This window comes from Lates calcarifer, linkage group LG17 (assembly GCF_001640805.2).
Source record: "Lates calcarifer isolate ASB-BC8 linkage group LG17, TLL_Latcal_v3, whole genome shotgun sequence".
NCBI lineage: Eukaryota > Metazoa > Chordata > Actinopteri > Centropomidae > Lates > Lates calcarifer.
Genome location: NC_066849.1, coordinates 11,057,244 through 11,070,600, shown reverse-complemented (window position 1 = coordinate 11,070,600; position 13,357 = coordinate 11,057,244). Strand labels below are relative to the sequence as shown.

The following is a 13,357-nucleotide window of genomic DNA, read 5'->3' as shown; positions in this document are numbered from 1 at the left end:
TGCTGTGTGGTTTAGATCAGACAGATGGAGTCAATAGTTCTTTGGCCACCTACAGTTTTTTTTCCCCTAGTTATAGGTCTGGCTATGAAGCATTCAACAATTGACCTGTGGGGAAACCAGTTGGCCAATATGAAAATAAAAATACACAGAAAAGTCCAATTTCAAGCATGACACTGAAGTTTTATTTTGGTTTTTATCCTTATGTCTGTGACCTTTACACTGCATACTATGTGATTAGAACCACTCATGCAGCAGTAGAGTCTGCCTCTACGTTGTGTGTTAAATGGACAGAAATATCAAATAATCTTGGTGTTTTAGTAGAACTCTGAAGAATTTAATCTGCTCGAAATTTGCCAGATATAATACAGATTTCTGTGGAGTGGAGTGTGGAGTATCCGCACTTAATCAGAGACATACAGTACCAGTTTTGAAACACCCATATCAGCTGAACTCCAGTTTCCATTTGGCTTTCTCTGTCTCTCTATTTCCAAATACTTTTTTCAGTGGTTCTTCATGTTTATCTGCAATCCTGTAATTCTTCATTTCCCAACAGAAATCCTGGCAGCGAGCTGCAGGTGTACTACGCTCCTCATCATACATACAGTGACTTCTTTGATGAGATCAACCGTCGTGGCGACACTTTCTACGTGGTATCTTTCCGCAGGGTAAGTTTCAACTTGCCTGGGGCATGACACCAGTCTGAGAGGAGAAACCGCCGCTGGTCTCCACACAAAATCTGACGCAGCAGCTAATTGGTCACATAAAGTAAAATTAGAGGAGATTGTGAGGGAAGTTTTCACAGCTCAACACTAATCAAATCTCATTCAATTTTTTGTCCGCCATGGGATTTCCTTTTCACAAATTAACAATAAAAAGTGAATAATTGATTATAGTAAGAGTAACTTATGAATCATCAGTTATATGTAATAGGTCTTCTCCTCAATAGAGTGGGATGATTTGAGAGGAAAGAGGAGGGTGGGGGAAGGGATGAAATGCACATGCCCAGGGGTGTAACTACCCCTTTCCAGTCCAGTTTCCTTGGTCCATTTGCAATCATCAAGACCATGTTTTAGATTTTGAGGCATGACCATATGTCATTGCTAATCTTTTTTGGTCGTTATTCATTTGACCATTTTTCCACATTTGAGACTCTAAACCTGTTTTTCATTTTCTCTCGTGATATGATTAATTCCTGGACATCATATACTGAAAGAGTTCTTTGATTAGGTTGGGTTTGTCTCCTTTGAGTACTGTTCTTTCTTCCCAAAAAGATTTTTCAGAGCTTTCAACCTTAAATCTTTTGTTCAAGTGCAAACAAACAAAAATAATACAAATTGCTGGCATTACAGTATGTCTTTCATTATTACAGGAACTTGCTGCTCATCTATCAAGTTTGTTCAAAAAGTAACACAGCCTTGTAAACCTGAATCACTTATTGCTGATAATAGATATGTTTCTTATCAAGAACACATGTGGTCACTGTTCAACAGAGTTGGATCAAGTATTTCATATCACATTTAGAACCTCTAGATACTCTGGGCGATGTTAAGCTCTTAAATCCTCAGGATTACTCAGTGGGTGGGAGTTTTGAAGCATGTGGTCAAAGATCAAGACCCCTTGTCACCAGGGAAGTGACAGATTTCTGGCTCTGAGTTGGCATGGTGACAACAGGGACAATGGCAGCAATGGTTTACCCGATCCGAGGGCCTCTGCAGGTCAAGTAGCTGTCCTTCAGTTTCAAGCAGCTTTGTGTTGCGGAGGAGCAGTGAGGCTGCTGTAGTTAAGCCAAAATAAAAGTAAAATGAAACTTTGTAACTTAGAACCAAACATTTAACTTTACAATGGAAAAAACTCTCTGACACTAAAGTTTTTAATCAAAACATTTTACAAAATAATAAAGTGTAAATCCTGAGGTTTTATTCTTCTGGTAAGGTAAGGAGGGCTAGGAAAACCAGCTCTATAATTATTTTAAAGCTTTGATTATTTTGATATGAATATGTAAAGCTGTAACTAATAATTCTTTTCCTAATTACATTTGGCCCACAAATTAAATCAGAAAGTGGTGGATGATGCCAAATCCAAAGGCAGTGTTTAAGATATTGAGTTTACTCATTATCACTTAAGATAAGGAAACTGCAAAATATTTGGTGTTTTTGCTTGAAAAAATGACATAAATGATTAATTGTTTATGAGAGTAGTTTCTGATTCATTTTCTTTGGTTGATTAATCAAAAAATTGCTTCAGCTCTCTGAAGATCTAATAATTATTCTGACTTTATCAAATTCTCTTTTTTTTTTCATTTTACTTATTTCCTTCGAGTCCTGCCTCCCTTATTACATACCTGCTCTGTTTGGATGTTATTTGTACAGTAATCAAGTGCTGAAGTGAACTTATCCTGGTTTTAGTGAGCAGCAAAGGGTCTGAGTAATCAAAGACACATTATTGGGCATGACAGACATATCTTAAGAGCCTAGATTACCGACTTCTTATCAGGTGTGACCATTTTAATTCTTACAGATCTTAATTAGCTTTTCTCAGTCACTTTATTTGCCTGTATTTTGTTTCCTAGGTTTCTATGTGTGTGTGTGTGTGTGTGTGTGTGTGTGTGTGTCTGCAAAAGTGGGCGTGCATTTGTTTTCCTGTTCCAGTCAGAATGATGTTATTACAAGACTGCCAAAGCTCTGGATTAAATTTGGAATTTGTTTAGATTGTAAAGCCAATCACTACCAATTTTGACTTTTGTCCCTTCAGGCAAATATTTTTCGCAGAGTTCATCATGGCCTGTTGTTGCCCTCGCCAATGGTTTAGGTCACAGTCAGACATGGGCACGCTTAGGTCAAGGTTACTTTGAGCCCTCGGCAGATACATTACCACCTGTGGTTTTGTTTAAGTGTGAAATGAGGTGAGGTGATGGAAAACGTAACTCAAAAAGACCAAACTGTGGAGCTGCTCTTACTCTGCCGTCATTTTGCGGTCTTGCTTCACTACTCGTGCTGTTTTAGCACCTGTGGCTTTATGTAAGTGTGCATTGAGGTGTGGTGGTGGAAACACTGGTTGCTTTCGCTGTGGACCATTTCCAATAAGGATCAAGGAAAATTCACCTGTTGTCATGGCAGCTACAGCTGTTGTGTCAGCTTGACAAGCTTGTCGGTCCCCTGATGATGAGCAGCAATGTGGTTGGTGATTCACTACCTCCCACCACTCTCCAGGCACAGTCAAAGCACTCTCTCATTCATTTTTAGCATTATAATAATCCCATTGGTGGCTTGCAGCTTATCCCTAATGCCTTACAGTGCCATGTGCATTTATGACAAACCGTTTATTCAGATGAAGTCATTCTCATTGCTCAAATCTCCCAAGCCTTCTACATTGCTTCATCTTGTCTTCTAACATTTATCTTTTTCTTAACCTCAGACCATACTCCCTCCTGTCATCACCTTAACACCCCTCATTTTTCATTTTACCTAGAGCGAGTTTGCAGGCCAAGTAAAGTTAATCAGTTTTCAGTTGGTCTTTTGGTAGTAGGAAAGCCACAGAAAGCTCCAATCTTGCAGGTAATGGAGACCAAAACATTGGAGTTACCTGTCTTAATTTACTCGCAGCAGCTCTTTCATCAGTCCATAGTAAAGTTCTTAAGTAGCCCTTATCATTTTAATGTTGTGCTCATGCTTCTGCGCCTCATCTTCTAATGTCCCATCTAATTTCTAAATTCCATTAAATCCTTGTTTGAATTAAGTTGGCTGGTTCTGAATTTCTCCAGTGATTTCTAGCAGAAATTGCCTCATGCTGGTTTCATTCATTGATTGTGGTGGAGTATATGGGCTTTTTAAGATGCTTCATTTTACTAGTTTTGCTTGCCTGTTGTGTTGCCTTGAAACATTCAATAGATGCATTCCTTAATTTTCATTCACCACTCTTAGTATTGCATCAGTTAAATGATGTAACTCATAATTTTGAATCTGTTATACAAGCTACAGCTTTGTGTGTGCGTGTGTGTGTGTGTTGTCGGGGAGGGGTGTTCATGTGTGCTAACACATTAGCATTCCTCTCCACCGCATCTCTTCTTCTAAGAGGATGTGTTCAGATTAAAACCTTTCCTCCCATTGTCTAATGAGTTGCACAAAAGCTATTTTTAATAGCGCTGGTAACTGAAGCACTTTGCTGGTTAATGCCATTTTGATCTCAGACTTCAAGTGGATTAACAAGTTACAGTAAGTGCTTCAAAATGGCCCAAGGTGGAACTTTTAATTGTTTAGGCAATGGGGGTCAGGAATTAAAAAAGTGCTCAATCTGAGAGAGGTTTTTATGGAAATGATTGCCTTATGCTCCAACCTTTTAACCTTCCCGGGTGACCCTTGCGTCACTGCTAAACCGTAGGTGTCCCAAGCTCTTCAGTAGGTCTGCTGTTTAGAGTTCCAGCTCCAAATCTTGATCAACAACTGGCAAACGCATGCAGCCGACCATTTTATTTGCTTCCAAATTAGTTGTATTTTCCTCTTAATGACCTTCTCTTCTTTGTTCTCAGGATCATCTTCTACTTCCTGCCACCAACCACAATAAAGGAAGTCGACCCAAGATGTCTGTGTTGTTGCCAGCCATGAACATAAATGGTAAGTGCTGCAGCACAGACACAACAGTTGGGGAGTTTGGTCAGTCAACACAGTGTAGCAGATGAAAGGCAAGCTGGGAGCCGATTCAGAAACACGTCTCCCCACAAGAATGCATTACTTGTGGCCTAAGATACTTGTGAGGAAAAACCTCTGGGACCAAAATAGAGCACTTTTTGCTTTTTAAGCCTATTAAGGTGATACTGATCCTTTGTCCTCCTTTAATGTTTTTCTTGTTTTTTTTTACAATCTGCCCTCCTGGAACCAGAGTTTATGTTGTATGTTGAACTTAAATGCAGTTTTCTTTGTAGATTGTCCTTGCCAGAAAGTTTCTTTGACATCTTGCATCTTGATAGTAGATGATCTTTGCTCCTTCCCTCCCTCAGAGTCCTTTGTGGTTTCTGTTATGTTCTTCAACCTCTTACTATACTCTCTGCTGCATTTAGCAAAGCTGTAAAGTGTCTGTACAGCCACTGACCAAACCACACACAGACACAAACATGAAAAATAGCTTTTTCAATGTGGTCATTTCCCTTTGGCCTTGATTTCAGACTGAAAATAATGAAAGAGGCCTGAATAAGAGACTTGTATTTTGTTAGATGTTCTACTATAAAAGTATATCAAACGTATTTTTATTATCTTGCTATAAATTGAGGAATTGCTATCAGTCTTCTCTGTTCATTGATTTTTTTATTTCTTTTGAATGGACCATTCTCAAAAAAAGCCATAAACATTGCGCACATACTAGGGTCTTAAAAAAGAACTCAGCTGCGACAATACTTTCTACAACATCATCCAGACATTATTGATGTGGAGCGGCCATCTCCAGCAGAAACAAGCTGAAAGCTGGATTAATGCAGGCCAAGCAATTAGCCCCTACCAACAGGCACATTTTGAACAGACACTACAGTAATTTTAAAGAAAATAAAAAAGCCCTGATGTTAACCTAAAAGCCATTGTCCATACAACTGTTTTTACCAACAAGGGCAACAATTACTATTTGTACAAAGCACCCAAAAAAAATATATCCAAGCCAGTGTCATCCAGACCTGTGGTCCTCTCCAATCTGTGCCACCTACAGGCAAAGGAAGTAATAACTTGTGCAGTTTTGATACATCTGCTACCTGCAAGCAAGGCAGTGTCGCAGTTGGTTTCTGGTTATGTGTGTGTTTAACGCTTTATTTTTTTACAAGAGTGTCATTATGTATCCTCTTCAGTCTGCTAAATGTGAGTTTTGTGAGTATGTTACAATGCCAGTCATCACTGGTAGAAATATTATTCTGGACACATAGGATTATAGTTTTTAAAACAGCCTGCAGTGCCCCACTTTGTCCATAAACTCTTATATATAAGCCCTTTGGTTTGAGCACACCAGACAAACCATTCACTGTCATTGTGGCACATAATGGCTGACTGCCAGTGATTAAAAAGTCTTATTTTATTTTCACGCAAATGCAGAACCCCTTCAGATTGTAGAGCAGGGACATCAGCCCATCTAGACTGCTTCATTTTCCTCTTAAAGAGCACAATTGCTGTTCACAGCTTGTCAGTGTGGGTGGCAATTGGAGCCATACTTGGTTGTAGTGGGTGGGTGGGGTGGTGGAGGTGGAGGGGTTAGACCAGACCGTTTGAGAAGCAATCACCCGTTTATTTGACCGCCTGCCCTCGAAAACAAACCCAAACATTTTAACACTGGTAAACATGAGGTATGCCTCAGTATCTGAGCACTTGATCAGGAAAAACCTTGGACTTCCACCGGTGCATTTGTTGCCAAACTGTTTTCTATGAATCATTTAAGTGTGCACATGTTCTTGATTTGAATGAGCTCATCACAAGTTTTCTCCATGGCCCTCAGATCTGCTGGATTATCAATGCAGCATTTTAAAGTCAGGTCATCAGAGGTTTCAGTGGAAAGAAGTCTTATATGTCCAAACGCCACGGAGTTAATCATCAGGTGGCTTGATTTCACAGAGCCTGCGGGACAGTAAACAGAAAGGAAACTTACCCGAGAGGAACCATGTATGTAGGGTGTGAGCAATTAGGACGACAGCCTGCTGTTGTTGTTGGCTATTTAACTGGCATTTTTGTTATCAGAAATCCTCTTGTTCTTATGATATCTCCCTGTCACTGGCAAAGCACCAGCAACAGATTTAATTAGGGTTTCAACCAACTCTTAGAGGAGTGAGTCAGTGGAATATGAGCCTCTTACTCAGCATGGAAGACACGGCCATCGGGAAATAACTTTTTTTATTCTGGGAGGGGGGTGTTAGAGATGAAGATTGATGAAGGTAAACATTGTTCTTGGTTGGTCTTGTCAGGGAGGAATGTTGAGGTCCGTGCTGGTCAGATGGCCCATTGAAATAGCAGCAAATGGTGAAATCCAAGACCTCCCTTTCAGCTAATTGTTGAAATGGCCAAACAAAGGTGGCATTCAGCGAGAGATATCACGTCTGGAAAGATTCTCAAGAAAAGATTCTTCGATTTGCATGATCTCTCGTTGATGCTTGCTGTCTCCTGACAACAGTCTGTTCTTTTGTGCTTGTACCTTTAGTCTTTTCTGTCATTTCAGCCGTTGGTGTGTTTGCATCTACCATGTTGGCTGGAGCATGTGGTGTCTTTAAGAGTGAGGGGGAACACCAGTTTTATGTTAACACAGATGCATGTTCACTAGCTTTAGTTTCAGATGCTGCAACTGCTCTCCCGGGTAGAGCCTCGTTGACCTGACAGCGAGGGCTGTAGTTAGAAACCAAGCCAACAGAGGCTGACAAAGCAAATGGTGACTGTGATTCTCTAGTAGCACAAAACCTGCACATTCTTTCCCCTGTTACATATGAAACCCCATAGTGTCGCACAGATGACATCCCTCAAGTAGCATTTTAGATTTATGTTGACTTTGTTTGCAACTTTGAAGTGATTAAGTGCAAATCTACATATTTAGATGAGTGAGATCGTTAGAAAAGCAGGAACTGCTGTCCTCTCTCTGGAGCATGATTGCTCGACAGTGGAGGATAATTCTTTCCAGCTCCCTGTTGCTGCACTCCTTTAGGAATGCCTTCCTTCTCCAGTCACTAAATGGTTTTCATCTGGAGGAGGTGGATAGACTCTGCTAATCTGGAGTGATCGTTGGGTCTGTCTTGGTCAATAACCGAACATTGAAGATGGAGACTTTGATGTAAGCCGTCGTCTGTCTCTGTCTCGATGCGTGTCCACGGTTCAGGGGCTCTGTTAAAGTTACTTGACCTTGACCTCTTTGATTCTCTCTGAAAACATATCTGGCTGAGCAGTGGCTCCTTATAAGGACCGAAGGGTGTGTGTATTTAATGATCCTCCGAGTTTGAAAGTAGCTCAATCAAGTGGAAGTGACATGTTTTGGGGAGAGAAATGTTTCGGAGGTGACATCATCGACCGGTGGATCGACCGTGGGACTGCAGTCTATTTTTACTTCTCTGAGATTGTACATGTGCACTGTAGCTAATAGGTTGCTTTCACTGGGGGTGCAAGGTAGAGCTCCACAACACTGAAGGGTCAGATTTTCCTGTTCCTCTAATCTAAACAGAACATCCCCACTAGACCTCTGAATTAGAGTGCACTCTCACCAAGCCAAATGTTTAACCCTTGCCATCCTGAAATATTCTAACTTGAGTCTGTTAATTGTTCATGTTTAGAGCTTGTTATTAGCCATATAGGATGCATGGCTCTATTGGTGGCATTATCAATTGTCAGTTGTCAGTCCACTGCTTTGATCCAGATCCAAATATCAGCAACTTTTGGATTGATTGATTGATTGGTACAGATATTCATCTCAGGGTGAATTGTAATAACTCTGGTGATCTGTTAACTTCCTCTAGGGTCCACTGATAGCTGTACTGTGTGTTAAGTGCTAACCAGCAAATGTTAGCATGCTAACAAGCTCAACTAAGATTGCGAATATGGTAAGTGATCTATGTGAGCATGTTAGCATGCTAACATTAACATTTAGCTTTAAGCAATGCTGTGCCTAAACACAGCCTTACAGAGCTGCTATGGCTGTTACCCATGTAGACTCTTAGTCTTATTATTACCCTATTGTTTAATTGTTCACAGTTGGCTTTGACATTATATTGTAGAATAATCCACTCATTCATATAATGTTATCTTGTAAATAAAGATGAGCATATTGATGGAATTTTCTGAGTAACAACAAATTCTGAAAAGTGTATTTGTAGGTTATGCAAATGTTTAAGTTCCCAGATGACATCCTATTAAACCATTGTTTATTTTTATTGACCCAAATCATGTCCTGTAATTTAGTAATTACATTCGATGAAGTGCTTCCTTTATCTTGTAAAAAAAAAAAAACTTTCCTCATGAGTGTGTCCTCAGAGTCTGTGCCAGTCTGGCAGCCACTGTCCTCCCTGAGATCCACTCTCAGGTTTCCTCAGATGTATCACTGCCAGACATCGGGCCTTTATCAGCACACACCAGCTCACTGTGTCGCTGAAACTTTCTGGAACATCTCCAGATGGCACTAGTAAAAGGGGGAAGGAGACCACGCAGAGCAGGACGGTAGATTTGGCAGCCTTTTCAAAGAGCTGCTGTTTGAAGTTGAGCCTTGTGGCTGTGTGTTTGTGTGCTTCCTCTTCCACTGTTCAGGCCCCTCAAGCAGTTAACTGAATAGAGATCAGACATTTTGATAATTTGGTGAAAGATGGATGTAAACTGTGCAGGGAATTAAATTTTGTAATAGTTGTGCACTTAAAAAGTAATTACGGGTAACAGAACATGAAGTCTCGGAATAAAGAGTTAACAACCTAAAGTTTTCACAAGCTGCAAACACAGTATTGACACATCATAACTTTATAAAGTTGATATGATGAATGTGTTAGCAGTCGCTTGTGTACAAATCCAGCAGACATGGTGCAACATTAATGTACGCCTATTTTTTTTGTAATTTTTATTGTGTAACTGAAATTAGCTAAGTGGCGGTAACGTCAGAGCACTTTGTTTTGCAATGAACAGAATCATCACAGGCTTGACTGCAGTAATAACAGAACCTTGAACTGAGGGAGAAGAAAACCAGTTATGATCTCATCAAGCTATATGGAGATACACAGAGAATAACTTTTCCAGCTCAGCTTCAGACCCAAACCTAATTTGACATAGATGTAGCGTGACAAAGAGTTAAATCCAAACCAAGAGGATGATTTCCAGAGATGTCTGCTGAAACACTGAAGCCATTTGAAAAGTTCCAGTTTCACTGCAGGTGCAGAAAACGGAAGTTCAGTGGTAGATGAAGTCATACTCAGCGATATGTCCACAAACCATCTAATGATATGAACATCCGTGGAATCTTCCGGCTGCAGAAGGAGCCATTGTACAGTCTCTGTACAATCTGATAAACTCTCTCTGCCTCCAAAGTATACGTCCGAGGAAATCCTGCAGAAAGTCAGAAGAAGCTGATGTCTTGCACAGGTGTCTCTGAAAAAAGACTGCAGCTTTTAAACAACTTGCAGCACTCTCAGGCATTTTAAAGACGCCTACAGCTCCATTTCTAGGTCATATAAGAGTGCACGAAAACTGACTGAGGAGTGTTTGGCTTGTGCGCTCCACAGGGGGAATGTTGCTGTCGTCCCTGGAATACAAAAGACGCCGCAAATTGACTGTTAATGTAAATACACAAGGGATCCCTCAGCTTGTTGTTAATGGGTTTCTCTAGCGAAGAATTTTACAAGACTGTCCACTTTAAGGGATGTTCCTCCCCCAGGCTGAGTAAAGTTAGGCGGTGGTAGACCAAAAACCATGACCCGTATCGTTGTCTCAAGGCCAGCATCTTTTCCCAAAACTTGAATTTCCCAAGATAAGGCCAGAGTACAGTAATTGCTTGTTTGTGGGTCAAACCGCAGGATGACCCTGAAAGTGTATTTAATCTTTGCTAACAAGCTTTGTGTTCATCATCGTACTGTACACCATCTGCAGTCTCTGGGGTTTCTTCAGACACAATGGCCTGACTCATCAACGTCACTTTCAGAGCTTCCTCTTCTCTGAACACAGCAAGAAGCCTGAAGGATACTGACTCATCATCAGTGATGGCAGGCTCTCACTTTCTCTCCCACATTCCTGCCAGACTTTCTTCTCTCAACTGTGCATGTCCTGCTCTTGTTTAGAGCTGTTTTGTTTATCTCTATGTAGGAGAAATCCAGTATGTGACTCACCTCTGGACTCCATCTGTAACCAAGCCTCCGCCCATTCTCGCGGTTTTTAGCTGCCTCCCCTCCCCTCCTAGCTGCCTTAGACAGTACTCCTTTATACTCCCATAATACTCTATTATCATGTCTTTCTACAGCAAGCATGCCAAAAAAACTTGACAGAAAAAAATTAACGAATTGATGTGGAATCTCTGTTGATTGAGAATATACACAAATTAAACTGGAATAACTTCCCTGTTTGTTGGTGCATTGATTTTTAACAACCCTTCTCTTCCTCTCCTGCCATTACAGACAGCATCATCAGGGACAAAGAGTTTGAGGTGATGATGCAGATCGACTGCGAAGTAACAGACACCAGGATCCTCCACATCAGGTCTTCCACCATCCCACCTTTGCTCCGGGTCAATCACACAGACACGTTTTACCAGCACTCCCCGACCGACAACCAGGCCGTGCCTCCTGTCGGCGTGCTAATGGGGTCTGCCTAAGATCACCATCGGCAACCTCCTCCACAGTGAAACTCATCGAGATGAACACAAGACAAGACCTCAGTTCAGACTTTTTTTTTTTCGATTGAAGAAGTGTATTTTCAAGCTTTTGTGCTCCCACTGACTTTATTTTTGTGACTTAGATGTGAATGCAGAAATCCTTAACCATTAGAATTCAAGGGTAGCTCAAATGTTTGTCCGCTCAAGTCAAGCACATTCTTTATGAGGACTGATATCCGGAGGTAGTCTGGAACAGGGTCCGAGCAGACGCTAGCTAGTGTGGCAACGCTGACTTCTCCCTGTGACCCCAGACGCCCTACGTAAGGGTAATTGCTTAGCGGCAGGGGGCAGAGCATTGAACCCTGAGTCACCCCGTCATAACACAAATACTTTTACCCCCTTAGCAGCTCTCCTGAAGTCTGCTCTTTTTTTTCTTAATTTCAAGACAGAGCTTAGAATGTAAATTGATTTAAACCTAGGATTTAGCTTCTTCAAACCTTAATTAAAGACAGAAAAATGCATTTGTGATATCAATGTTTAGAAGCACAACAAAATCTGTGTATTTGTATCTCAGCTAGAAAAGTCCTGTAATCATCTCTCTTACTCAGTTTTAGTCCTTTTTGACTCTCTAATTTTATTAGTGAAGTAGTAAGAGATGCCAGACTAATTACTTGCGGCACCAGAGGCATTCAGTAAACTCAGGAAGTCAGGAGATCTGTGTAAGCTAACAGGCTAACCACTATGTCGTTGGTTGGTTTCCATCAGGTGCTCTGTTTCCAGCATTGAATCAATGGGGAATTTCAGTTCTTAATTTTGGGGTCTTTACACTGTGCTTCACTTATATTAATGAACAGATTCAGATACTGTACATATTTATTTCTATTATTATGTAACAGTTATAGCAACTTCTGTGGTCTGATGCAATTTGCTCATTTCTTCTGTTCTTCTGTTCATTTCTCTCTCTTCTGTCAGGATTTATTGATTGTTATTTTCTTTATCCTCCTGATCAAACTTTGTGGGAACTTTTTATTTATAATTGTTCACTGAAAAGTAAGACTATAAAATATGAAATGGTAGAGAGGAAACATACAGTGTAGTTGTAGATACTGGCAGAGTTACTGTGGGTGAACGTGCACAAGATTTTATCTTAGAAAAATGTATTGACGTTAAAATTTTATTATCTCCACTAAAAGAAATACATGTGAAAAAAACATTTTAGTCCTGACTTGTCCGTCCACGGGTTAAATTGCACTTTTATTCGGTGCACTTCAGCCTATATTGGAATTCCAACCTACTGGAAATTATTCTGTGTGGAGTTCTGATAGATTTTAGTACTAATTTGTTGTTAACATTTGCACTATAAATGCAGGACCTGAGAACTTCAGTTCTGGCTTTAAATGCCTTAATTTGACTAGCTGTAATTTGGGGTAAAATTTATATTAAATAAGAAATTATACATCATCATAAGTTGTTACCCTTCTCTGCCAGTTTCTGTACATGCTGATAAAACAACATATTGCATTTTTGTGACTGAAAGTGCATTTCTCTTAGCTACATGATTGTACATATGGTTATGTTTTAGCTCAACAGATGTCCATAAAAATGTTCAGAAAAAAAGGAAAAAAAAAAAAAAAAAAACATGCCTTTGTGCTGTTTTAAGCCAGGGCTTCTGGTTTCAAAAATATATTTGATTTGCCACATTGTTTTCACTGCATCCCAACAGTACTTTGGGACAAAACAAGAGTACAATTAAAAACTTGTGAGGTTTTGTTTTTTTCTTTTCTATTATGTGCAGAAACCAAAATAAACACTGGATTTTCTCTAACTATACCTGTGTGTGCATCCTTTGGGCTATTGCAGGAAATCCTATAACTGCGTTATTTTATTTTTTGTTCAACAAGTACAATAGTTTTAACTGTTCCTGTGTATTTTCTTCCACTAACTGTAACAGTAAATTACAGGCTTGAACAGTCTTTCTGTGAATGTCTGTATTTGTTTTTTCTAGTCTTTTCCTGCCTGGTTGTCTTGAGTCCATCCTTGTAGTCTTCCAGTTGGATTAACACTCACAATCTATAAT

The 13,357-nt window shown here is 40.1% G+C and overlaps 1 protein-coding gene across 1 annotated transcript in view; it reads left to right on the top strand.

The window, feature by feature from the left end:
- atf6 (activating transcription factor 6) overlaps positions 1–13,110 on the top strand; it is a 30,945-nt gene extending 17,835 nt beyond the window's left edge. The window contains exons 14-16 of the mRNA XM_018667419.2: positions 554–665; positions 4,526–4,610; positions 11,084–13,110. Of these exons, the coding sequence (XP_018522935.1) occupies positions 554–665; positions 4,526–4,610; positions 11,084–11,280 (394 nt within the window). The 3' untranslated portion in view covers positions 11,281–13,110. The remainder of the gene's footprint in view (positions 1–553; positions 666–4,525; positions 4,611–11,083) is intronic.
- Positions 13,111–13,357: the final 247 nt, after the last annotated feature.